Source organism: Dipodomys ordii, unplaced genomic scaffold (assembly GCF_000151885.1).
Source record: "Dipodomys ordii isolate 6190 unplaced genomic scaffold, Dord_2.0 Scaffold220, whole genome shotgun sequence".
Lineage (NCBI taxonomy): Eukaryota > Metazoa > Chordata > Mammalia > Rodentia > Heteromyidae > Dipodomys > Dipodomys ordii.
The window spans coordinates 1,693,727-1,717,137 of record NW_012267436.1 but is presented as its reverse complement, the minus strand read 5'-3'; the positions used below and the strand labels follow the sequence as shown (position 1 = coordinate 1,717,137).

Here is a 23,411-nt window from a genome sequence, read left to right as displayed (position 1 = left end):
GTGGTGCTGAGGAATCGAACCCAGGGCCTCATGCATACAAGGCAAGCACTCTACCACTGAGCCACCTTCCCAGCCCTGCATTAACTCTTCCCTCCTTAAGGTAAAAACCATCTCTCCCAACCTCCCTGGGAACCCAATTGGCTGAATTGGGTCTTTGGGCCCAGATTATAGCCAGCCTAGTTTAATGCATGGAGTCTGTGATGTAAACTTGGGTGATTTTTCATCTATACCCCCTTTTCCTTAGGCTTGCGAATCCATGATTATTTGTACTTCCAAGTGCTGAGTCCTGGGGACATTCGATACATCTTCACAGCCACACCTGCCAAGGATTTTGGTGGTATCTTTGTAAGTTCAAGTATGCATCTGATCTCTGACCTCAACTTGCCCCTTTCCTCATTGAACTGTGGTGACTTTTTCATCCTACCTGAGTGCTGAGCCAGAGAAGGAAACAATACAGAGCAATACAGGAGCCTCAATAGAGTATTTTCTGCAGATGACTTCTCTGAGCATACGACAGACCTAGGCACCTGGGAGGCACAAGCTATCTTATTGTGGGCCATGAAATAATGATAAAATAAAGGTACAGCTTGGTCAGCTCTACCTTTGGGTACCTATGTCTCTCTTCCTGAATTTATAATTAGCTCCCCTACCAATCTCACAGAAAGGCAGAGTCAAGTTGAACAACCAAACAGGCCTTTGTGAGAATTGAAAATGCTCAACAGCAACTTAGAATGCCCCCTACATTTTCTTCAGTTTATAATGAGGCACCAGTAGGAAGGATTGTCACTGAGTCCCAATACAGATGTGCTTTCCTAACACTCACCTGTCCTAATGTCTAAACATTTTTCAGCACACGAGGTATGAGCAGATTCATCTTGTTCCTGCTGAACCTCCAGAGGCCTGCGGGGAACTCAGCAACGGTTTCTTTATCCAGGACCAGATCGCCCTGGTGGAAAGGGGGTAAGGAGTGGGGTAGGCATGCAGAAGTAGAGGGCAGTTCTAAGATCATGGCTGGTGGTAGTGACATGAAATAGCTGGTTTTTTGTTTTTTAAATAATCCCCTTTTAGGGTCTTTTAAGAAATGTTTTAGGAAGCTGGGTGCTGGGAACTTGTGCCTGTAACCTTAACTACTCAGGCTGAGATAGGAAGATCCCTGTTCAAAGCCAGCCTAATCAGGAAAGTCTGTGAAACTCTTATCTCAACAACCAAGTAGCAAAAAGCTCAAAGTGGAGCAAAAAGTTCAAAGTGGAGAAAATTAAGCAGGAAAAGTTAGGGGTAGCACCCAGTCATGAGCTGAAGCCCCAGTTCTGACTGGCAAAAAAAAAAAAAGGAATGTCTTAAAGGCCAGGCATGACGGCAGACATCTGTAACCACAGCTACTTGGGAAGCAGAGAAAGATCAAGAATTGGAGGCCAGCCCTGGTGAAGTTAGGGAGCTCCTGTCTCAGAAACAAAATACAAAATGGCTGGGAATGGGTTCAAGTGATACCAAGTACCTGTTTATTAGCATATGTGGGGGTCCTGGGTTCATTCTGCAGTACTGAAAAAAAAGTGTCTTAAGATTGTCCATGCTTTTAACTATTTACTTAAAGAGCCTTTATAAACAAGTTCTCCATGGTCCTCTTTCATCCTCAGATGGTATAGGAGAGGGGTAGCTAGCACCTGCTGTTCTCTTGATTTTATCACCACCTCTTCCAGGGGTTGTTCCTTCCTCTCCAAGACGCGAGTTGTACAAGAGCATGGTGGTAGAGCCGTGATCATCAGTGACAATGCAGTTGACAACGACAGCTTCTATGTGGAGATGATCCAGGACAGTACCCAGCGGACAGCTGACATCCCTGCCCTCTTCCTGCTTGGCCGAGATGGGTGAGAGTTCTTTGTCTCTGTGCTGCACCTAGCGGGGTGCCATAACTTTGGGAAATCAAGGGTAATCAACAATGTATTCCCACAGGTCTTATCTTGGGGTACCTCAATTGGAGAGCAGAGTTCTTGTGCTCTGGAACTCCCAAAATGAAGGGGAAAGTTAAGGGAAGTTGGGGTGCTGAAAGTGACCATTTCTACTTCTCTTCATGCCCTCTCAGCTACATGATCCGCCGCTCCCTGGAACAGCATGGGCTGCCATGGGCCATCATCTCCATCCCAGTCAATGTCACCAGCATCCCCACCTTTGAGCTGCTGCAACCGCCCTGGACCTTCTGGTAGAAGAGTTATTCCTGTATTCCAGCTTGAAGTGACTCTGTGCTGGCGAAAGGAAACCCAGGAATTTTGCTATTTGGAGTCTGGGGGTTAGCATCTGAGGACAAGTGGAAGCCAGGCAGATGAAAGGAGACTTGGCCAGGCTGAGGAAGGAAGGAAGCCACACCACTCACTGGCTTTCCCTTCCCCAGGGCCTCCAAGGACATCTCATGCTAAAGAGACAGGCAAAAGCCAGGCCCCAAAGTCTTCTGGCTAGAATCAAGCAAAAGGAGCTAAAGGCAGCAGCCTGAATCAATCTGACACCTGTCATACCACCTGCTTCAGCCTCCCCAACCTAGGATCTCCTCACAGTGACCACAGCAACTGCCGGAGTTGTTTAAGGAACTGGTGTCTGGGGACTCAAACCCTCATTGACATTGTAGCAATAAAGTTTCTCAACAGGGTTGAGACTATGTCTAGAATAAGAACATATGGGAGGGTGAGGCCTCCAGACTGTCTTAAGGCAAGGCATGGAGGCTGAGACAATGACTTCCCAAGGTCCTTTGGTACTCAGACTTTTGTGGGGAGTCCCAACATAGTACCTTGTTCAAGAGCTCAGCAAGCCCCAGAGAGTGGTAGTCGAACCCCTGTGAAGATTTATCTTGTAACCTAGTGCTGGGGACTGAGGTGGGACCCCAGGAAACTCATCCTGGTTTTGGTAACATTTGCACAGCATAGTGTGACCAAGGCCAAACATGAGCCCAAGCTGGGAAGCCTGGAACACACATGTTGCTGCCAATGACCAGTCTGTCCCTTTGCACTAACCTATACGACTACAGCATGCCGTGTGTGGCCTGACCAGCCATTCTCCACAAAGCATCGCTGCAGAGGCCTGACACCACTCATGTTTTATTGAGAACAGTGGGCAGGCAGGGTAGGAAGGGCTTGGCTACTGTGCAGGAGTAAGAACCTGCTAGGTGAGGGCACCAGGCAGGCAGGTCCCATCTGTCCTCCCTTGGGTTCCTCAGTAGGCAGGCCCCTCAGGGAAGGCAAGCAGAAAGAAACTGGAAGTGATGGTTTAATTCCCACAGCACCCAACCGGAATGGTTCACCTGTGGCTAATCTCTTTAAGTAGCCCAGCTCCTTAGACTTCTGGAAGACTTAAATATTCCCCAGTGGAGATTCTAAAGATGGACATTTGAAGCCAGATTCATTCTGGCCTCAGGGAAGAATAGAGCATCCTAAATTCAGGAGCAGACTCGTCCTCCAGATCTCAGCCATACTGCTGGAGTCCTCAGTGGGAAGATGGTTTGAGAAATGGTGATGAGCCTCTGCACACCCCTCTTCCATACCTCATGGGCCAGCCACTGTGCCAGGGCCTGGGAAGCAAGGCACAGGTACAGGGATTCTGGAGTCTGGGGAGTTAAATATCCACTTCTCCCATGTACAAACAGTGGGAATGGTCCAGCATTCCCTGGTAGAGAGCCAGAAGTTCTACTAGAGACCCAGACCCTCCTTCTGCTGGGCTAGCGGGCAGGTTACTGTCTTACAGCTACAGCTCTGAGGCAGAAGGTGAGATGGGAAGGAAGTAAGGAAGAAGGTGAAGCGCTACACCATTTTCCCTTTCTGCTTCAATGAAACCAATGTGTTCTTAGCTGTGCCACTTTGGTACCCCTGAAAATAAATCCACAGCTAGTTGATAGGGGACAAGCCTCAGATGGATACGTGAGGGTGGGTCAAGGAACCAAGAAGAAACACTGATAAGCCCACGCCTGGTTCCAGCCCCTAACATCTACATGGAGTAACCTCAGTGGGAGGAGGCCAGTTCTAGAAGGCTCAGTGATGGCGCAGGGCCTGAGGCAACTCAGCAGCAGTGCTCAGGGCATGAGGTCTGGTGGGGGATGGGGGAATCCAGCCTGTCCTGCCCTCTGGCAGAGTGCTTGAAGGAGGAAAGCAGGCAATGGGAGTAGGGTATTCCTTCCAAGCCTCTTCTCTAAGGGAAGGGCCCCTTTTCTGGCAGGGTCTGGAGCAGCGCCCCATCTGGGTGGGGCAACATCACACATCAGTCATCTCATCCCCTAGCTCTGCATCTTCTGGCTCTCCTTCCTCTTCTTCTTCTTCCTCTTCCTCCTCTGAGGTCACATTGGGTTCATCAGCCTCTGCTAGGCATTTGGGGCAGGAACAGACAAATAGATAGTTCTCCCTGCAGATATGGAAGAGTGAGAAGTCAGCCACTGGGCTGGTGATCCCTAGGACCCAGCTACCCCACCACAACCCCAGCTGGCACCTGAGGATCTTGTGGCGGCTATGGCGGCTGCGTTCCCGCTGACAGCAATCTAAGTAGCTGATACAGACTTCCTGTGGAGCAGAGGAGAGTGGGTCTAATAGTCTGTGCCTCCGTTCAATAGGACTAAGACCTTCCCCAAGGACTGCCCTGTCTCCAACCACTGCCCCTGCCCCTTCCACAGGCGTTAGCAGGTGGGTATTACAAGGCTGCAACAATATGTCTTAGATAGAGGAAACTTTTACCAGGCCATGGTAAAAGCCAGCCAGTGACCAACATCAGTAGGTGGGATCAAATGTTATCTTAGTGTGATGCTTTTGCACTTGAAGAAAATTCAGCTATGTTCTAGGCATTGCACTAACCACCAGTACTCCCAAAGTATATTAGCCTACTTTGGCTCAAGCCACAAAGAGCTACCTACTGCTTTCTTAGAAGCTGCAGGTCTGTTGATCAAAAGGTGGCTGTATACAAGAACCTGGGCACATAGTTGTCCCTCAAACATTGCTCTGAGGCAGTGTTATTTTTTGGACAATTGGGGTGGAGCTAGAACATACTCACAGGCCCTCAGGCATGGCAATCAAGTTTCAGGGCTTGTGAGGATCTGTCTAAAGGGATCTAAGCACTTGCGGCTCCCAATCTCTATGGAGAACCCACTGCCCACCCTCACAGCACTGGTCCCCCTCACCTCTCCTGGCTTAATATCCTCCAGGGCAGTGACATGCAAAAGGAAGTTGTTTTCTGGGAAGGAGGTCTCTGCATTGGGGACACAGCTGTGGTTGCCTGGGTCACAAAAGGCAGGTAATGAGAACTGTTGCCTTAATAAAAACAAAACAAAAAAAACCTGCAGAGCACTAGATCCCTTCCTTTGTTGCTCTGGAACTTAGCAGGACTGAGGAGGTATGAGGCTCCCAAGTTTCTTGCCTCCTCGCCAAAACCCTTGAAGACCATACTGCACAGGCACAATGTACTCCCATTCTCTGCCTACTCCAGGCTCCTGAGACTGGCCAACTTCTCAGCTGTGTTCCATTGTCTCAATAAAAGAGGGACAGGGCTCTGAAGGGATGTCCATACTAGACGGCTGAGCTCAGTTCTCTCTGCTACTAGAAAACTCAGCCTGGAAATGGGTTGTATAGTGAGGATATAGGGGTGGGAAGCTGAGATTTGGAAGTCATTTGTCAGAGCTGACTCTGGTCCTCCCCAGCAAACCTGATGAGACTCCTAGCCTGGGCCTCCCAGGCTCTCCCATGGTCCTCTAACACATCTCCCAGGACAGTGATGGCACTCAGCTCATGCAGCATCACTCTGTGCTTTCCTTAGGTGGGGCCTATAAAGATCTTTGTAGATGTAAAATTTTACATATAAGCGGCTGTTAGCACAACAGGAATCTGGGGAGAATGGCTCAGTGGTATATTGCTCTGCCTATCATGTGAGGCACTGGTTTTGAGGCTTAGCACTGAAAAAACAAAAACCACAAAGAGTTGGATGGAATGGGTGAAAAATGATGAAGTAAAAGGTCCAACTCTGCTTCTAGACTTGACCTTGCCAGCCTAGAAAGGGCCAACTAAGAAAGATGATCTATGGCTCTGAGGCTACCTAACAAGGACAGTAATGTGTGGGTCTAGCCCTCCCCAGTGCCGTGACTCACAGCAGCTCTGAAGCACGAAGAGGCCAGATCCTTCACAGTTAAGAAACTCACCAGTTGCTGTAAGATAGTAACATATAGACATTGTTATACCCATATTACAGGTGGATGAAGGAATCTAGGCTCTGCTGTCCCGCCACCCCATCACATTAATATACCCAAGTCCTACCATTTCACCTAAATTTGCTTCTCTGAGGCCAAGCCTTAATCCTCTGTCTGTAACATCACCCTATTTGTCTGGCATGCCCTTCTTCCCAGCATGGAGCCTCTGGGTGGATTGCAGGGCCATTTCTCACCTGCATGTCTATAAACAGATCTGAAGGTCTCCACAGGCACAAAGGAATTACCTTTCCCCAACATTAATTTGGAGCTCCCAGGGGGAATGACTGTGTCTGCCATATCATTGAGAATATCAAGGTTCTGTGAGACCACAGATCCATCTCACCAACCTGCTTCGATGTCCTTGTACAGCTGGTCAATGAAAGCATCTAGCTGCTCGCGATCCTGAGGCTTCAGCTCCAGAGCATCACAAGCATGGACCCACTGACTCAGGGAGCTGAGGGGGTCCCAAGTAGTCCACAGTTGGAGAGAAGGCCAAAGTCATAGGCTCTCCACCTCCAGGCAAGTTAAGTCTAGGCAGAAGGGTCTCCCATCCCACCCTGATTCTTTCTCCAGACCCTATGCTACCCAACAGAGCAAAACTGCTAAGAACAGATCTCATTGCCTCTTTCTGACTCCCAACCACCCTAGACAGGTATTCCCAACCCCACCTGAGTCTTAAAGGAAGCTGTGGCTATCTTCCTCCATCCATCTCCCACCTGAATCTGAAGGGAAAACTGAATAGCTCTAGAGCATTCTCTCCTAACCTGGTCCCAATTCCTTGGCCATTGGTTCCAACAAGAGCAAAGAGAGACCGGAATCCATCTGGAGTGAACCACTATGGGGAAGAAACAGAGATGAGTGCTGAAGTTACAATCACCTGTTTCCCCTCCAACCCCTAACCTGACTCTGTTCATCAAGACTTATGACAGCAGGGCCCATTCCAGTTCCAGAAAACAAGGTTGACGGATGCTGACCTAGCTGTTCCTGGAAATCTGGAGTGACCTGCCCTCTCCATACTCACCTGACTCAGTGCTTCCTCATAGAGGGCCTCTGTAAAGAGCCTCCGCAGAAGTTCCAGTTGGCCCTGGTGTAGGGGAAGCAGAAGAGACTGTCACCCCTGGGAATGTCTCCTTAGCACCTAGGCAGGGCCCAGATCAGGTAAGGAAAGAAAAGTAGTCAGCTCTGACTGAGGTTTTCCTGGAGGCAAAGAAAGGCCACAAAATCCTTTCCTCTAAACAGATTTGGCAGCCCACTGCGCTACTCCCACACTGGGTGTAAATCCAAACTTTCTCCATATTCTAGAACTTGTACTGACCTGGCTTAGCCTTGTCCATCACCTCCTTTATGGCTCTCCTGACCTGGTCCAGCTCAGCTCTCCCCTCCTTTACTCTGAATTCAATGCAGAAGGGACCATGTCTCTTGCTGTGTACATCCTATCCATACAGCTGCCTCCACCCTCAGGCAGCTTCAGTGCCTCCTCAGTGAGTACCTGTATTCTAGTTGGGAATGGGCACTTAGTATGCTGGCAGGTTCACACTACTCCCTGACTCTATGGACTCCTAGCCTTCCACTCTCCACCAAGCATGCTTTGCTCACTGCTTCCCTGAAAGTGTTCTTGCCTTCCCACACAATGTAAAGAGCACTGCAGGGCAGGCATCCAACCCTCTTTCCTGTCACCACCCCACTTTCCCACTTTGCAATTTTAGATCTGTATTATGTCATAAAGCAAGTCATCTGAATTGATTTTTGGACCCTTTCTGTAGCTGGGAAAAGACCAATATGGAGTTAGCTTCCCACAGGAAGCACAGACTACTTGGGAAGGTATGAGGCAAAGACAGATCATGGGAGAAGACTAACCTTGAATTTGTCTCCCAAGAGTTTGTGGACAATTTCCTCTTCCTCATTGGCTGTTTTGTTGCAGAACTGGGAAAACAGCCTGATCCACTGATCCTTATCTTTAGCCTGCAGTGAACAAATACACATCAGAGACATTCACTGCCTTACTGGCATTCTGGCCATGTGAGACAGAAAGCCCCCCACACTCCCATAAGCAAGTGTCTCTCCAGCCAGAGATGGGCTAGCCAACTCCAAACACTTAGAAAAGTAGAGGAAGGACAAAATAGACCAAAGGGGTTTGGAGTGTCTTCTCTTACTTTATGTGAGAGACAGGATCTTGAAAAAATGGTGCTTACAAACCAAATTTATAAACTGCTGCTGTATAAGACATCTCAAATCAAACACTATAGGCAAAGTGAGTTCCCACTACCTGTGCCTGACTTCTAATTGGCTACATATCAGCTATCCTCCTCTGGGACACCAAAGGCAAATGCATCTAAGCTAGGACTCTAATATGAGGAGGAGACTGACACCAGGGCTGAACTAGGCCCATCAGCTCACCCTGGGAAGTCATCCTCGGACATAGGTGGGCTCACCTGCTTCACTGTAGCCACCATCCGGGCCATCAACATGATGCTTGCAGTCTCAGGGGGATAGTGAACACTCCTGGAGAAAGAGTAAAAAGCTTGGCCTAGAAATTCCTTTCCTAGTAGCTAAGTCCTGGGAAGCCCAGTTTGACCACTATAAAGAAACTTTTTCACCAACTTCATTAATTACCAAGGAGAGAGCAGGGCTGAGGCAAAGTGTGCATTCCTAAGGGCTTAGTGGGTTTTTTTCGGGGAATGAAAATGCTGACAACGGCAAGACAGGCTGCCCAGATTAAAGGCAAGGGCTTTTTCTCGCCTGAAAATGGAAGGAAAAAGTCTGGGGGATAGTATGCTAAGGAAGCTGGCAACAGCTGATGAGCCCAAACAGGTAGAAAAGCAGAGAGAGAATAGAGGGGAAAGAGACCTACCTCCATGCCTCCTGCAACTTATTGAGAGGATGCAGGGGGTCATCCTGGGAGGGGCCTGGGCACAGGACACGGTGGTATTGCTCTGCAGCTGCCAGCCGACATTCTGCACTGCAGTACATCACCTGTTAGGTGGGGTGGAGGTCAGCACCCTAGGATCTGGCCATGGGGAAAAGGGGGAAGAGGCACAGATATCCCATGGAGTGCTCACCTCCTCTAATTGCATTGTCAACCAAAAGGACCCCTGAGTAGAGCTCAGAAGTATTAGGAGATGAGAAAACATAGGGTACTCTGGGGGCATGTGGGAAGCACCTAACCTAAGCCTGTAAAACCATATTAAAGGGAAAAGGGTGGAAGGGAGAGGCCCTATCAGGGTCCAGGGACTAAGGCACATTCACACTAAGCCTACTTTCTAAATCTAGGTGACATAACTGGAACATGGAGGATAAAAGTGGAACAATTACCAAGTCCTTTTAATGTCTTAGCCTGCATTGACCCTTGAGAGCCAGGACCCCGGATCTGATCTCTAGTCTCCCCAGTGAGGACTTTACCTACCTAAGACTTCCCTTGCTCAGATCCTTTCAGAGATGCTCACCTGGCAGCTGGGGCAGTTCTGGTGGAGGTCTTTGCGCACAGTGCACAGCTCTGGGTGAGGCAGTACATGGCCTGGCTTCCCAGTCAGCCTCTGGGCATTCTCCTCTGCCTTCTCCAGTGCCCGAAGGCAATGGTCACAGGCTGTAGATGAAGCCAGACATGATAAGTGTCTTAAGTGCAAGGACTGCATCTGTCCTTTTCACAGCACTGTTCCTGGGGCATGTGCCCTGGGCACAGGATAGCTGCTCCATGGAGGTTCAGGGAGTGAACGGGACTAGAATATTAATGGGATGAATGACTGGATTTCACATGCATCCAAAGAGGGATAATAATCCCCTCTTACTTCTCAAAAACAGGCCCTCACCATTCCTCCTTCTGATTGGAGTCTGACTGATTCTGCAGCCAAATGACCCTCCTCTCATGATTTGCCTCTAGCATCCCACTTGTTCTGACCCCTAACTCAGGGTCTTGCCCTGCTTTTCAGTACAAGAGATCCATTTTGGCACAAAGCCCTTCAGCACGATGTCCAGATTCTGATATTACAGAAGACTGTGTAACAGTCCAGGGAGCACATTGAAAGAACCTCCTACTACAGATGTAGAGCCCAACCCCAAGAGGGGACAGAGGTGTGGGTCTTCAACAGGGGGAGAACATTTCCTCCCAACATCCAGAATCCCAGAGTCATAAACCAGAATACATGGCACTCTCTTCCAAGTACAAAACTGACCAGGCGAAGGTGGGGAAGTGGATCAGTGGTAGAGTGCTTGTCTTGCATGCATGAGGTCCTGGGTTCCATTCCTCAGCACCACATAAGCAGAAAAAGCCAGAAGTGATGCTATGGCTCAAGGGGTAGAGTGCTAGCCTTGAGCTGAAGAGCTGAGGAATAGTACCCAGACCCAGAGTTCAGGCCCCACGACCGACAAAAGAAAAAAAAAAACAAAAAACTGACCAGGCCAGTAGCCATAAGAAGCAGGCAAGATGTACTCACCTCGGTAGCGATAAAGTGCATTCCAGAGAAACTGTGCAGCCACCAGAGGCCTTTCTACGAAGATAGTCTCTCCCTTCCGGATCAGCTGTGTGGCAAACAATCCCTTTCCCTAAGAAGAGAGAGGAGAGACAGACCATAGCTCCAGAAGGTCATCCAGTTTCACTCTTAGCAGAGGCCTTTCCCCCTGAGGGCTAAGGAAGAGCCTCCAGAACTGCTTCCTTTGGAAAAGTATCTCTGACCTATTATCAGCTGCACCTCTTTCAGCCCATTTGGAGCAGAAAGCCTGGGCCAGAGGGAGTCAGTTACTCTGACTGTTCAGAGGAAAACCTTTAGTATGCCCAGGGAAGGGTCAAACACTCGGGAGGATTGCAGGGAACCCTATACTCTGGGAGAGAGCAGCTTAGCTTGGGAAAGAACTGTCCTTTTTCTGGGTCAGCTGAGTACTCATAGAACCTAGCACAAAATCTAGCAAGTGCTCATTATATTGGAAGTAATGAGCTTCAACCCTAATGTTAACGTCCTGTGAAGCTTTGGAGTCAATTGCTCTACTTCTTTGCATTTGTTTCCCATGTGAGAAGTGAGTATTATAATGCTTGCCAGGTAGTTTCCAGGATGCAATGATACAGCACAAATGAATGTACCTCATGAACTCTACACCCTTACTAGTACATGTGAGGTATATAGATGTCAATAGGGGCATCATTTGGGACACTTTTAGAAATGCAGAATCTTGTGTGCTGGATGTTCAGTTGACTACAGAGCCTGGAGTTGTTGCTGCTATTGATGCGTAACATATTGGTATTATTGGGGTGTGTGTGTATATGAATTTTTGGAAACTTTAGCTAGATGGTCAACTTTATAACACAATTTATTGTGTTGAGTTGGCATTGTACAGAAATAGCCATATTGGTTTAGAAACATTAAACTTATTTCCCATTTGTACAGGAGATAAATGCACCATATTAAATATGTAAGGTCTTGTCTGCATGGGTTTGACTACAGAAAGTAACAGAACACTCTCTAAATAATAATAATAAACAAAGAAATACAGAATGCCAGACCCTCCCCCATAACTGCTGAATCAGAATCTGCAAGATTCTGCAAGATGCAAAGGTCATTCCTAGTTTATCAAAGTTTGAGAAGTGCACGTCTAACTTACTACATGATGAATCATGATAAAGAGTCAGAACATGGAATTGGAGGCATGGCTCAAGTGGTAGAGAGCCAGCTGTGAGCAAAAAAAGCCAGTGAAGAGTGTGAGGCTCTGAATTCAAGTTCCAACACCAAGAAAAGAGTGAGAATACAATCTCTGAACTGCCAACTCTGCATTCCAACTCTGAAATACATAAAATGACTCAGGGGGTAGCTTCAGAGCCCAGGCAGTTGTGGACCTGCTGGCATTTACTGACCTCTCACTTAAGAGAAGGGTGGTACCCTTGCCAACACTGCACTGCCATAACAAAGGGAAAAAAATAAGGCTTGGCACTGCAGGAAAATGTTCTGTCCCACTGTTTTCTGAGTAGCTTCCTGTTTCTTTTAGCACTGGCATTCTGGTCAGAGGCAGCTCCTGCCAAACTCAGAATAGCAAAAGATGTGTAGTCCAAGACAGGCTCTGGTCAATCTAAAAGCCACAAATCTCAACCTTGTGAACAAGTCTGAGAACTCTACCAGTAGGATAGAACAGGTGATACAAAAGCAGGGGCAAAGCCATGTGTGCAATTCTGACTGTCTTCCTGGAAGCCTCATCCCCCTGCCTTGAACCCCTGGGACTCAGTTTAGCAAAATAAAAACTTAGCCTCATGTCCTCTATAGGACAAAATAACACAAACAGGGACCCATTCTAATAATTTCAAATGCCAATATTGGATAAATAGAGATCTTCCTCTGCCTTTTTGGGAGGACCAAATACAGAAAATATATCAAAACTAAATTTGAACCAAGTGTAGTTACTCAAACCTGTAACCTTAACACCTTGGGAGATGGAGATGGGGGAATCACACACTTAGAGGCTAGCCCAAGTGAAAAAATTGGAGATCCCATCTCAAACCAAGGCTGGGCTCAATGACATGCACTTGTTATCCCAGCTAGGGGGAAGGACAGCAGTTGGATGCAGTGGCAAGTGCCTGTCATCCCCAGCAACATGAGAAAGGATCACAGCTCATGCTGTGAAAATAACCAAGGTAAAAAGGGGCTGGAGGTGTGGTTCAGATGGTAGAGCATTTGCCTAGCAAGGGCAAGGCCCTAAATTTAATCCCTAGTACCACCACCCTCCCCCTAAATCCTAATTTGAATGAAATAGATCTCATTCCCATGACAGAATTATTTCAAGAAAAACAGCTCTAATCATAATATCATGTAGCACTGGATAGCCTGAAACCTGAAGAAAAGGGAGAGACCATATAACCATTTTGAAAAGGAAGTTTAGATTATACAGAATTCTAAGACCAGGGCTGGGAAGGTGGCTCAGTGGTAGAGTGCTTGCCTTGCATGCATGAGGCCCTGGGTTCAATTCCTCCATACCATATAAGCAGAAAAAGCCAGAAGTGGTGCTGTAACTCAAGTGAGAGTTCTCCATGAGCTGAAGAGCTGAGTCCCAGTGCCCAGGCCCAGAATTCAGGCCCCACGACCAAAGGGGAAAAAAAAGCAAAAAACTGAAGCAGAATTCTAAGACCATGCAGCAAACTTTTGAAAGTCTTGATTAAATATTTTATTTTACCACACTACAATAAAGAAAAAAATTCAAAAAGAAGAAAGCTCAGTCAGTTTACTAAACCAACAGGCTAGTATTCACCAGGATGGCATTCCAATTGGCATTGATTAGATCTTGTAAGGTTTCTACTCCAACCAGTTGTGTCACTGGTATAACAGTTGGTAAATTTTTGAAAGCCACTTCTGTCTCACGGTACTCAGTATACACTGTGGAAAATAAACTATGCAATTTGTAGGCAGGGACAGGAGGGGGACACTGGGGAAAGCAATGGTGACACTATCCAGAAAGAAATGTACTCATTACCTGACCGACTTATGAAATGCCAACCCCTCTATACAATACCTTAATAACAATAAAATTAAATACAAAAAAACCAATCCTGCCAATATCCATAGAAGCAATAAAAAATAGTCAAAAACTACCCCCACATGAGTAGGCCCTTCATCTACTTTTTTTCATGAGACAGTTCTCTCAAGCTTTCAAATAAGTAATTCTCACTGTACCTTAAACCAGGCATAACCCTTATGTGGCAACCTGGGGAAAATGAAACAAAAAAAAAATCACAAAAATCCCAGGATGATAACCTGGTTATCTAACTGTCCAGCATCAGTGGATTAGTGACCACCTAGGGCCTTGACAGAAGACTAAGACAGAACAACAGGGCAAGGAGAATGGCTGAAGTAGTAAAGGAAGGAAGAAATGGAGAAAAGAGAAGAGTGGAGGTGGTCATAAAAGTAAAGGTGATTCCCACTGCAAGCTACAAGTGATGAAACTGTGGGACATGGGGCTGGGAATGCGGCTCAGTGGTAGAGTGCTTACCTGGCATTCATGAAGCCCCACATTTGATTCTCCAGTACCACATAAACAGAAAAAGCCAGAAATGGCACTGTGGCTCAAGTGGTAGAGTGTTAGCCTTGAGCAAAAGAAGCTCAGGGCCAATGCCCAGGCCCTGAGTTGAAGTGCCAGGACTGGCAAAAAATAACAAACAAATAAACAGAAACAACAAACTGTTGGCCATCTAGGCTACTAGAGGCTCTGGGAAATAGATGTGCGAGCAGCTAAAGACCAAGGATGTAGCCAAGGCACTTCCTATTGAGCGATAGGTGTACTCACAATGACTCTGGAGCAGAAAGAGGGAAAGGGAAACCTGGGCTGGGAAACTGAATCAATATGAAAATGCTGACAGCAAGACAGATGACTAGAGTGCTAACATTTGGGGCGAGGACCAACGATACATACAGCCACTACACATCATATTCAACCTATTACCCAAAGAAATGTAAATGAGAATAAAGCAATACAATTTTGGGCATGTCAACTGGCAAAGATATGAAGAAAGAAAACAGTGCTACTGAGAACAAAAGGCCGCCTGCACAAAAATTGAGCTCCAAAACCTCTGACCTCAGGGGTAATAAATAAAATACAACATTAGGGTGTGGCTCACGTGGGAGAGTGTATGTCTGATAAGCCCAAGGTCCTAAATCCAAACCCTAGAATTACCCAAAACACAAATGACAATACAAAGGGCCCATACATACTGGATTGTGTGAACTGTAACTCCCCTCTGAAACAACTATGGACTACTTTCAAAATCTACATGTGCAGTGATAGTCAAAGATGATGCATCAAAAAAAGTAGTGCCTAAAAATGATATACATGCACAAGTATAAAATTATGGGTGATTTATGTCTTTGCTTTCCTCGCACGCATTTGTTGCTCTACAAAGAACTTCTAAAACACGACCACAGAAGCAAAATCATGTCACTCTCCAGCTTAAAACCTCTCAAATGGTCCCGAGGCATTTGGGTTGTCCAGATGCCCTCGTGAAGAACCCCGGCCTCTCTTCTCATCTTCCCAACAGTGTGTGTCACTCGGAAAGGCCCCTGAGGACCCATGCTGTTTCCAGCTTCAGCTCTCCTTGCCCCTGCCCGGCACGTCCCCATCCCCACCGGTCTCCGGGCCCAAAGCAGCAATGCTCAGAGTCTGGACCACGAGGCCCCGCGCCCCCCAGCTCCGCGCGTGGCCCGGGTTCTGCTGGGAGGGCACGCACACACAGACCCCCGAGGCCGCGGTCCGCCGCGTAGCCACGAGAGGAGCGTGGGCCCGGGGACAAAAGGGGAGCCCAGGGCCGTGGGCTGGGGCTGGGCCGCAGCGGCCGGGCAGCAACGGAGCCCCTAAGCATGGGGCCCCCAGGAGTGTCTCCAAGGCGGGGAGGCGTCGGGACGCCCGGCGGCGTCCGATCTGGCCTCACCTTGGCACTGCTTACGAAACGGACTTCCACGGCGGCCCGGGCTCGGCCCGCCACGCCCACGCAGAAGGAAAACACGTCGCCCATGGAGGCCGCCATCTTGGGCGCGCCTCCGCCGTCTGACCCTTGACCCCAACCCGACCCGGGAGGCCCCGCCTCCTCAGAAGCCCCGCCTGCCCGAGGCCCCACCTCTCCATCTCACTGTGGACCAGCATGGTCCGCGGGCTGCTGCTATTTTACATCAGTGCAGGTTGTCTCTGTGACTTCTTGGCTACCGTCAGAGTCCCTGTCTGCGTACTGAAGTTTTAATGTTATCTGAGTCCGAGATCATGTTAATGTGTCTGTGGTTGCCTCTATCCACACTTAACTCCCCGGCTGCCAGGCAGACCATCCTCTAAAAGAGCGTTTGGACTCGGGCCCTTCTCGGATTCTCCAGGGACCTTGGAGCAGCCTGGGGTGGTGGGAACCGCCCACAGCAGGCATCCAGCCGGGACCCTTTACAGTGAATGCAGAAGTGGGTACAGATAGCTTGTTCTCAAAGTGGGAAAAGTGCCTCGTTTTGTTTCCTTGTCTCTCAGATGACTTGGTTTCCCTTGAAAAGGGTCCTGTGTATCTGGTATGGTCACATGCTGACATTTGAAGATTGATACAGCCCAGTAATTATTTTGATAGGTAACTGGCATTAATTTTTAGTTAAAAAGAGCCATTATTTCCTAAAAGAGGCAGATGCAGCTGGATTTCTTTGATTACTAGAGTTGACTTTGGTACAGCCTTAGGAAGGATTTCTATGAAGATGGGAACAAGATTGGAACAAACAAGACTGAGTCTGGGCCCTGGCCACCTCATGCCTACTGCTTTGTGCTCCAAAGTTCACGCTGTGGGGCTGGGAAGGTGGCTCAGTGGTAGACTGCTTGCCTCACATGCATGAGGCCCTGGGTTCCATTCCTCAACACCACATAAGCAGAAAAAGCTGGAAGTGGTGCTGTGGCTCAAGTGGTAGAGCGCTAGCCTTGAGCTGAAGAGCTGAGGGACAGTGCCCAAGCCCAGCGTTCAGGCCCCATGACCGACAAAAAAAAAAAATCACAATGTTTTTTCCAAGACTGCTTAGCTCCTGGCCTTTCTTCCCTCCTGTTAGAAGTGCACAACGACTCTCTGGTGTCAGGAATGAATGGACAGAAGAGATACAGAATCTGTCAAGCAATTTACTTTTGCTCAAAAGGGTGCAATGCCTTAATCTACCCAGAACTAGGCAGACATACTGGGCAGAGCAGTTTGGTAGGCTTTTATCATAGTTCAAACTGTCCCCCCTCCTTGTCAAGGAGTTAGGCTCACAATCTAAGTATAATTGATTACTAAAGTTAGAAAAGAGGTGATTCTTTATTTTTGTCAAAGATTTACAATTTTTTCCATCACAGCTGGCTCAGTAGGACTGAGAACAGAGTGGAGGAGGCTGATGAGGTAGGTCAGTGGAAAGCTCCCACTCAAATGGGTTCTGTGTGTCTCGTTCCTTTTAATTCCATTGACAAGGATTTGTCTAACAAGCAGCATACTTAGTAGTTGAAGTTTCATTCTTTTAACTCCTTTGTTACTTCCCTAACTTGGCTAGCTGGTCACAAGCAGCACAGCTGGTAATTGCAGTTTTATTCTTTTAACTCCTTCAACCCAAGATTCACATTCCTCACATGGCTGCTCATCAGAAACAGCACAGATAATAATTACAATTGGGGGGCTGGGAATGTGGCTCTCTGGTAGAGTGTTTGCCTTGTATGCATGAGGCCCTGGGTTCAATTCCTCAGCACCACATAAGCAGAAAAAGCCAGAAGTGTGGCGCTGTGGCTCTAGTGGTAGAGCTCTAGCCTTGAGCTGAAGAGCTGAAGGACAGCACCCAGGCCCAGAGTTCAAGCCCCATGACTGACAAAAAAAAATTACAATTGAAATAAAAAAGGGAATAATTCCAGGAAATACCAAAACCAAAAAAATTAATATACAAGACAAGCATTTTAGTTTGACAGAAAAAGACTACTTTTCCCTTACACTCCCCACCCCCTCACCCTCAGAAAAGGATGAGAGCAGCTAAGGACCTTGTCTCTCACCACCAGGTGGCAGTGCTGATCTCCTTCTCGCCTCCGCCCTTGGAGCCCCTAAATACCCTGACTTACAGAAACCAGCTCTGAAAATGGGGGTGAGGGGCACTGCCTTCACAGGAGTAGGCAGTCAATAGGCTTCCTAGAGAGAAACCAAGCAGACTTTTGGGAGAAAAATCCCTGAATTAGGGTCATGCTTTTGGGGACTGCGGGTGGGACACCGATACATACCTGCCTTGTGAAAATATAGCAGAGCTTATGAAAAGTGAGGGTGAATGTTCTCTAATAAAGAGGAGAAAAGGCAGATAGCTGGAAACAGATGCTGGTCAGGTACCTCTTTTGGTCCAAGAAGGCAACTGAGCCAGAGTTCTGAGAAAGGTAACAGAGCAAACAAAACTATGGGAAACAATGAGAAGTTGGCTCTACCATTTACCTTTCCCTCCTCCTTGCTCTCAACTCTACATCTCTAGTACAGAAGAATATTCTACACCCAGACGCCAATTCAAGAAGATCCTTTTCCTCCACAGCCAGGCCAAGAAAGGACTAACTATTTCCTGAGAAGCCAGGCCAGGTATAGATACCACTTCCCTGAGGTGAGAGGGGCTTATAAGCCTTAACATTTACAGACCCTTTCTGCTGAGTCTGAACGTTGTAAGTGCTTTACAGTCATCTCACCTCTGGGAGGTGTACATTATTGAAATACCCATTGTACAGATGAAGCAACATTTCTCAGATTGACATAGCCAAGGATATAGCAGGAGTCTGGCCCTAAGGGGTTGATACAGAAAAGGGGGCCCTTGCTTGACAGTTCAGATTCATCTGGTGCTCTCTGATCCAGACAAGGCATTCATTGATACATAAGAGCAGCTAGGACAAGAGGGTGTCCCAGGCTCATGCTTGCAGACAGCATGGGTAGGGCTTCTGTCTCCATCTTCAGCTGTCTGATCCTGACTCGGCATCTTCTCTCTGGATGCTGCTATCAGAGCTGCTGGTGGGTTCATCCAGGGAGGCAGCAATGGCAGATGTGGCTGGAAGTTTTAATTTTTGCTGCTTCTGATACTTGACCCTGCGGTTTTGGAACCAGATCCTCACCTATAATTGGGTGCAGTAGGCAGACATCAGACTTGACTAGTTGAGCCCGCTGTTCCCCCCATCCCAGAGTACTCATTCCCTGTCTAGTCAACATTTATTCTTCCTCCTAAGGGAAACACTTCCTTTAAAAACCCAGGCACTGTCCATCCATCTGAATCATCTCTAATGAACTCCTGTAACTTTCTGGAACCATCCGAAGCTGTAGTGACATAGTGGTGAACAATAGAGATATGGTCTTTGCCCTCAGTGAGCTTGTGGTCTAGCAGAAAGAGAATCCAAACAAATGAGAAATGTGTAAACACAAATGGTAGTACAAATCATGTTTGGGACTGGAAGAATCTCTGAGAACCCCACACTAAAATTCAGAGGATAGGAGCTCAGCCTAGTGAGGACAGATAGGAGCAGGCTAGATAAAGACAGACTGTAAGAAGTCTCTGAGTTAGAACCAAACTAAGAATATATGAGGACTAGAAATGAGACAAGCTTAGCTACAAGTAAAAGGGGTGTGGGTAGGGGGACAGGGAGGGGACAAGGTAGAGGAAATAGAAGAAGTTAATGGAGACCAGAACACTCAACACCTTGAAAGTGTCACCTTTGAGGCTTCTGAGTGGCACATGACACAGTCCTATTACATCGTAAGTGAACTGCACACCTGGAAATGAAGAATGGATGAAGAGGCAGAAGCAGGAAGAGAGCTGAGGGGCTGCTGCAGTGATCCAGTGAGAGCCGAGGGTATAAATAGGGGCAAGGGCAAGAAAAAACCAATTGCGTGTGCATCTTAGTGGAAGAGGTGTCATTGTGTGCTCTGGTTGGAAATGGGGATGGAGGAAGAAAAATCTAGAATGACATCCAGAGAGCTGCAAAGAAAACAAAAAGTGTCTGGAAGCCAAGGGAAGAATCTGTTTCAGTAAAGGAAGGTGTGTTCAAGCATACAGACAGCTGCTGAGTGGTGGTGCTGAGTTGAGAAAAGTAAAGCATCTGTTGATTTGGGTGACATGGAAGTCAGAGATTTTCCTGGGAAGTTTTGATGGAATGGGAGGAAAAGTAGTGAAATCGGAATGAGTTAAAGATCTAGCATTCCATCTGGATGCTGGTGGCCCACTCCTGTAATCCTAGATATTCAGGAAGCTGAGATCTGTGATTCAAAGCCAGCCTGGGCAGGAAAGTCTCCAATAAACCACCAGAAAACTGAAGTGGCACTGTGGTTTAAGTGGTACAGTGCTTGCCTTGAGTTGAAGAGCTGAGGAACAGCGCTCAGGCCCAGAGTTCAAGCCCCATTCCTGACAAAAAAAAAAGACCTAGCATTCCTCAGTACGACATCAACAGAAAAGGCTGTAAATGGCACTAGCCTAGAGCAAAAGAAGCTTAGGGACAGTGCCCAAGCTCTTAGTTCAAGCCCCAGGACTGGCAAAAAAAAAAAAGGTGAATGGAGCTGGGCACCAGTGTCTCATGCATGAAATCCTAGCTACTCAGATCTGAGGACTGTGGTTCTGTGAGACTATTTTCAATAAGCTAAAAAAAAAAAAATGGAGCTGTAGCTCAAGTGAGCATTAGCTTTGATTAAAAAGAAGCTCAGGGACAATGCCAAGGCCCTGAGTTCAATTCCCAGGTATGCGCATGGGCACATGCACGCGCACTCACACACACACACACACACACACACACACACACGAGTGAATGGGATGTCAAGGCCTCCCAAGTTCTTGAGAAGTTTACCTGTGAACTGAGTAGAAAAATGGTACAATTGCTGAGGTGAAACTTGAAGTTCAAGAATATATATATGCATAAAATATTTAATACCTTAACTGAGCATCAGTAGCTTTCACCTGTAATCCTAGCTACTCTGAGGCTGAGATACAGAGGATCTAGCTTTGAGGCAGAAAAGTCCTTGATGCTCCACCTCGAAAATAACCAGCAAAAAAGCCAGGCTGGAGGCATAGCTCAGGTGGTAGAACACTAGCCTAGCAAGCAAGCTGAATTAGTGCAAGGCTGAGCACCACCAGCAAAAATAAATAAAGTAGTTTCGATTATGATTAATTTTGCTGATAGTTCCTTAGTCAGTATGGAAATACTTTATCACAAAGCTCTAGATAAATATAGGTTGTTTCCATAATGTGACTCCAAACGGGACTACTTTCTCATTACATAGGTTATTACAAAAAGCTAGAGTGCCTATATCTCCCCAAGAGGCTCATACAGCAGAGGAAAGCCCATGTCCCTGCCCTCCCTCCTTATTTAGAGCCTTCCAGAGGTAGTATGAGTCCTGGTCCAGGCACAGCCCAGCCTCCACAGGTGTTCCTGCTCCCACCTGGTTCTCCGTGAGGTGGAGCTTAGCGGCCAGCTGGGCTCTCTTCTTCCCCACTAGATTGTGATGTTTGGAAAATACTCTCTCCAGCTCTTGCAGCTGCTCCAAGTTAAACATAGTTCGAGCCCTCTTTGGGTGTCTCTCAGTTTCTTGAGGATCCTTGATAGGTACCAAGTCCAGGGGGCTCCAGAGACCAGGAGAGTGAGCCAGCTCCAAGCCTAAATAGAAGCCATCATTAGGGGAGGGAGGGAGAGTTAGCCAGCAGCCCTGGCTCACTCCTCCTTGGGTAGAAGAGATACTGTCTTCTCTAAGTGACACAGTAAGAAGGCAAAGTAAAAAGCAACTGTGCAGAAATAATGCATAACAAATAAATAAGAAAGAAGGGACAATGCTATGTGACTCCTATCTCCACTACTTTTCAGCTGAGTGGCTTGACTTCTGGCCCATAATAGGAGTTGTCAACCTTGACCCTCCTACTCCTGCTCTATTTCTTTGCTCCAGGAAACCCCATGAGATAGGCAGAGGAGAAACCTTCAGAGTTTTACACCCTTTTCATTCACTCAACAAATACTTTTTGAATGTCTGTCATGTATCAAGCATGGAGTCAAAAGAAAATAGAAAATCCTAGGCACGACTGAGGTATAAAATTCTTCCCACCTTTTTCTTTTTTCTTGTGATGGCAGTGGGGCTTGAACTCTGGGCACCTATCCCTTAGTATTTATTTTTCTCAAAGCTGGCTCCCTACCACTTGAGTGATGCCTTTACTTCTAGCTTTTTGCTGGTTAATTAGAAATGAGAGTCTCACAGGCTTTCCTTCCTAGGCTGGCTTCAAACCATCATCTTTACACCTCAGCCTCGTGAGTAACTAGGATTCCAAGTATAAGCCACCAGCACCTGCCTTCTTCCCAGTTTTGTTTTTTTTTGCCTGGTTTGGGACTTGAACTCAGGGTCAGGGCATTGTCCCTGAGCTTCTTTTTGCTCAAGGCTAGCACTCCACCACTTGAGCCATAGTGCCACTTCAGGCTTTTTCTATTTATGTGGTATTGAGGAATCAAACCCAGGGCTTCATGCATGCTAAGCAAGTACTCTACACTAAGCCACATTCCCAGCCCATTCTTCCCAGTTTCTGAAAGCCAAATCATGCCTCCTAACATGACTGGAAAGAAATACCCTCGCTCTTTTTTTGGCAGTACTAGGATTTGAACTTAGGGCTTTGTGCTAGGCAGGTGCTCTACCACTTAAGTTATGTCCCTAGCAAAATGCCCTTCTCTAAGGGACACAAACGCTCAACTCAGCTCACCATGCTGTGAGCCACTGAAGATACATCAACTAGGGTATAGAGTAAGGGGATGAAGGGAATGGGATTAGAGAGTGAACCATTGAGTTATGGGGAAGGAGAATGTTCTAGACAAAGGAATGACATGACAAGTATATGAAGGTACTCATCTTCAACTAGCCTTGGGGAGGCCCTAAGGGCTGGCAATTAGATTACCCAGTAAAGGGAGTGAGTGCCAGGATTCCAAACACTGAGCCACATATCTGGTGCCTGCCTAAGGGAGGATAAAAAGCCAAGAAAAAGCCCAGTAGGCACATAGTCTCAGCTACCTGGTCTCTCCTGCCTTATTTCAGATTTTGAAATAGTAGCTGGGTGCTCTGGTCACTCCCGCCTGTCATTTTAGCTACTCAGGAGGCTGAGATCTGTAAATTGCAGTTAGAAGCCAACCCAGGCTAGTAAGACTCTTATCTCCATTTAATCAGCAAAAAGCAAGAAGTAGGGGTGTGGCTCATCAGCTAAAGCAGGCTGATTGGAAAAATCTAATTGACAGCACGCAGGTCCTGAGTTCAAGCCTCAGTATAGGTCCAAAAAATGAAATAAAATAAAAATCTACATGCTGGGGAACAGTGGCTAATGCCTATAATCCTAGCTACTCAGGAAGTTGAAATCTGAGAATTATGGTTAGAAGCCAGCTGGGGTAGGAAAGTCCATGAGACTCTTACCTCCAATTAATCAAAAGTCGGAAGTGGTGCTGTTACTCAAGTGGTAGAGGGCTAGCCTTGAGCAGAAGGAGCTCAGTGACAGCATCCAGACCCAAAGTTCAAGCCCCAGGACAGGAATTTAAGAAAAAAATATTCTATGTGACAACAAAGTAATAATCCAAGTCGAAAGTCCGATGAATTGAGAAAAGTATTTGTGTCATTACAGACAAAAAGGGCTAGTTTTCCCATTATAAAAAAAAAGAGCGCCGGGCGCTGGTGGCTCACGCCTGTAATCCTAGCTACTCAGGAGGCTGAGATCTGAGGATCGCGGTTCAAAGCCAGCCCAGGCAGGAGAGACCGTGA

The 23,411-nt window shown here is 47.2% G+C and overlaps 3 protein-coding genes across 3 annotated transcripts in view; 1 reads left to right on the top strand and 2 right to left on the bottom strand.

Moving 5' to 3' along the window:
• The window catches only part of Pradc1 (protease-associated domain containing 1), a 6,199-nt gene extending 3,558 nt beyond the window's left edge, over nucleotides 1–2,641 (top strand). Inside the window, exons 2-5 of the mRNA XM_013035797.1 lie at nucleotides 245–345; nucleotides 851–960; nucleotides 1,698–1,865; nucleotides 2,081–2,641. Coding sequence (XP_012891251.1) covers nucleotides 245–345; nucleotides 851–960; nucleotides 1,698–1,865; nucleotides 2,081–2,201 — 500 coding nt within the window. The 3' untranslated portion in view covers nucleotides 2,202–2,641. The remainder of the gene's footprint in view (nucleotides 1–244; nucleotides 346–850; nucleotides 961–1,697; nucleotides 1,866–2,080) is intronic.
• A 91-nt stretch (nucleotides 2,642–2,732) lies between these two features.
• Smyd5 (SMYD family member 5) lies at nucleotides 2,733–15,712 on the bottom strand. The gene is made up of 13 exons (XM_013035796.1): nucleotides 15,594–15,712; nucleotides 10,633–10,741; nucleotides 9,646–9,785; nucleotides 9,054–9,175; nucleotides 8,635–8,704; nucleotides 8,060–8,164; nucleotides 7,224–7,286; nucleotides 6,967–7,037; nucleotides 6,550–6,656; nucleotides 6,104–6,160; nucleotides 5,144–5,238; nucleotides 4,462–4,532; nucleotides 2,733–4,377 (listed from the first exon to the last, which is right to left on the bottom strand). The coding sequence occupies exons 1-13, from the start codon at nucleotides 15,687–15,689 to the stop codon at nucleotides 4,230–4,232; spliced, it is 1,254 nt and encodes a 417-aa protein (XP_012891250.1). The 5' UTR covers nucleotides 15,690–15,712; the 3' UTR covers nucleotides 2,733–4,229.
• Nucleotides 15,713–18,607: 2,895 nt separating this feature from the next.
• The window catches only part of Noto (notochord homeobox), a 23,016-nt gene continuing 18,212 nt past the window's right edge, over nucleotides 18,608–23,411 (bottom strand). The window contains exons 2-3 of the mRNA XM_013035765.1: nucleotides 21,075–21,289; nucleotides 18,608–18,766 (exon numbers count right to left, since the gene is read on the bottom strand). Coding sequence (XP_012891219.1) covers nucleotides 18,608–18,766; nucleotides 21,075–21,289 — 374 coding nt within the window. The remainder of the gene's footprint in view (nucleotides 18,767–21,074; nucleotides 21,290–23,411) is intronic.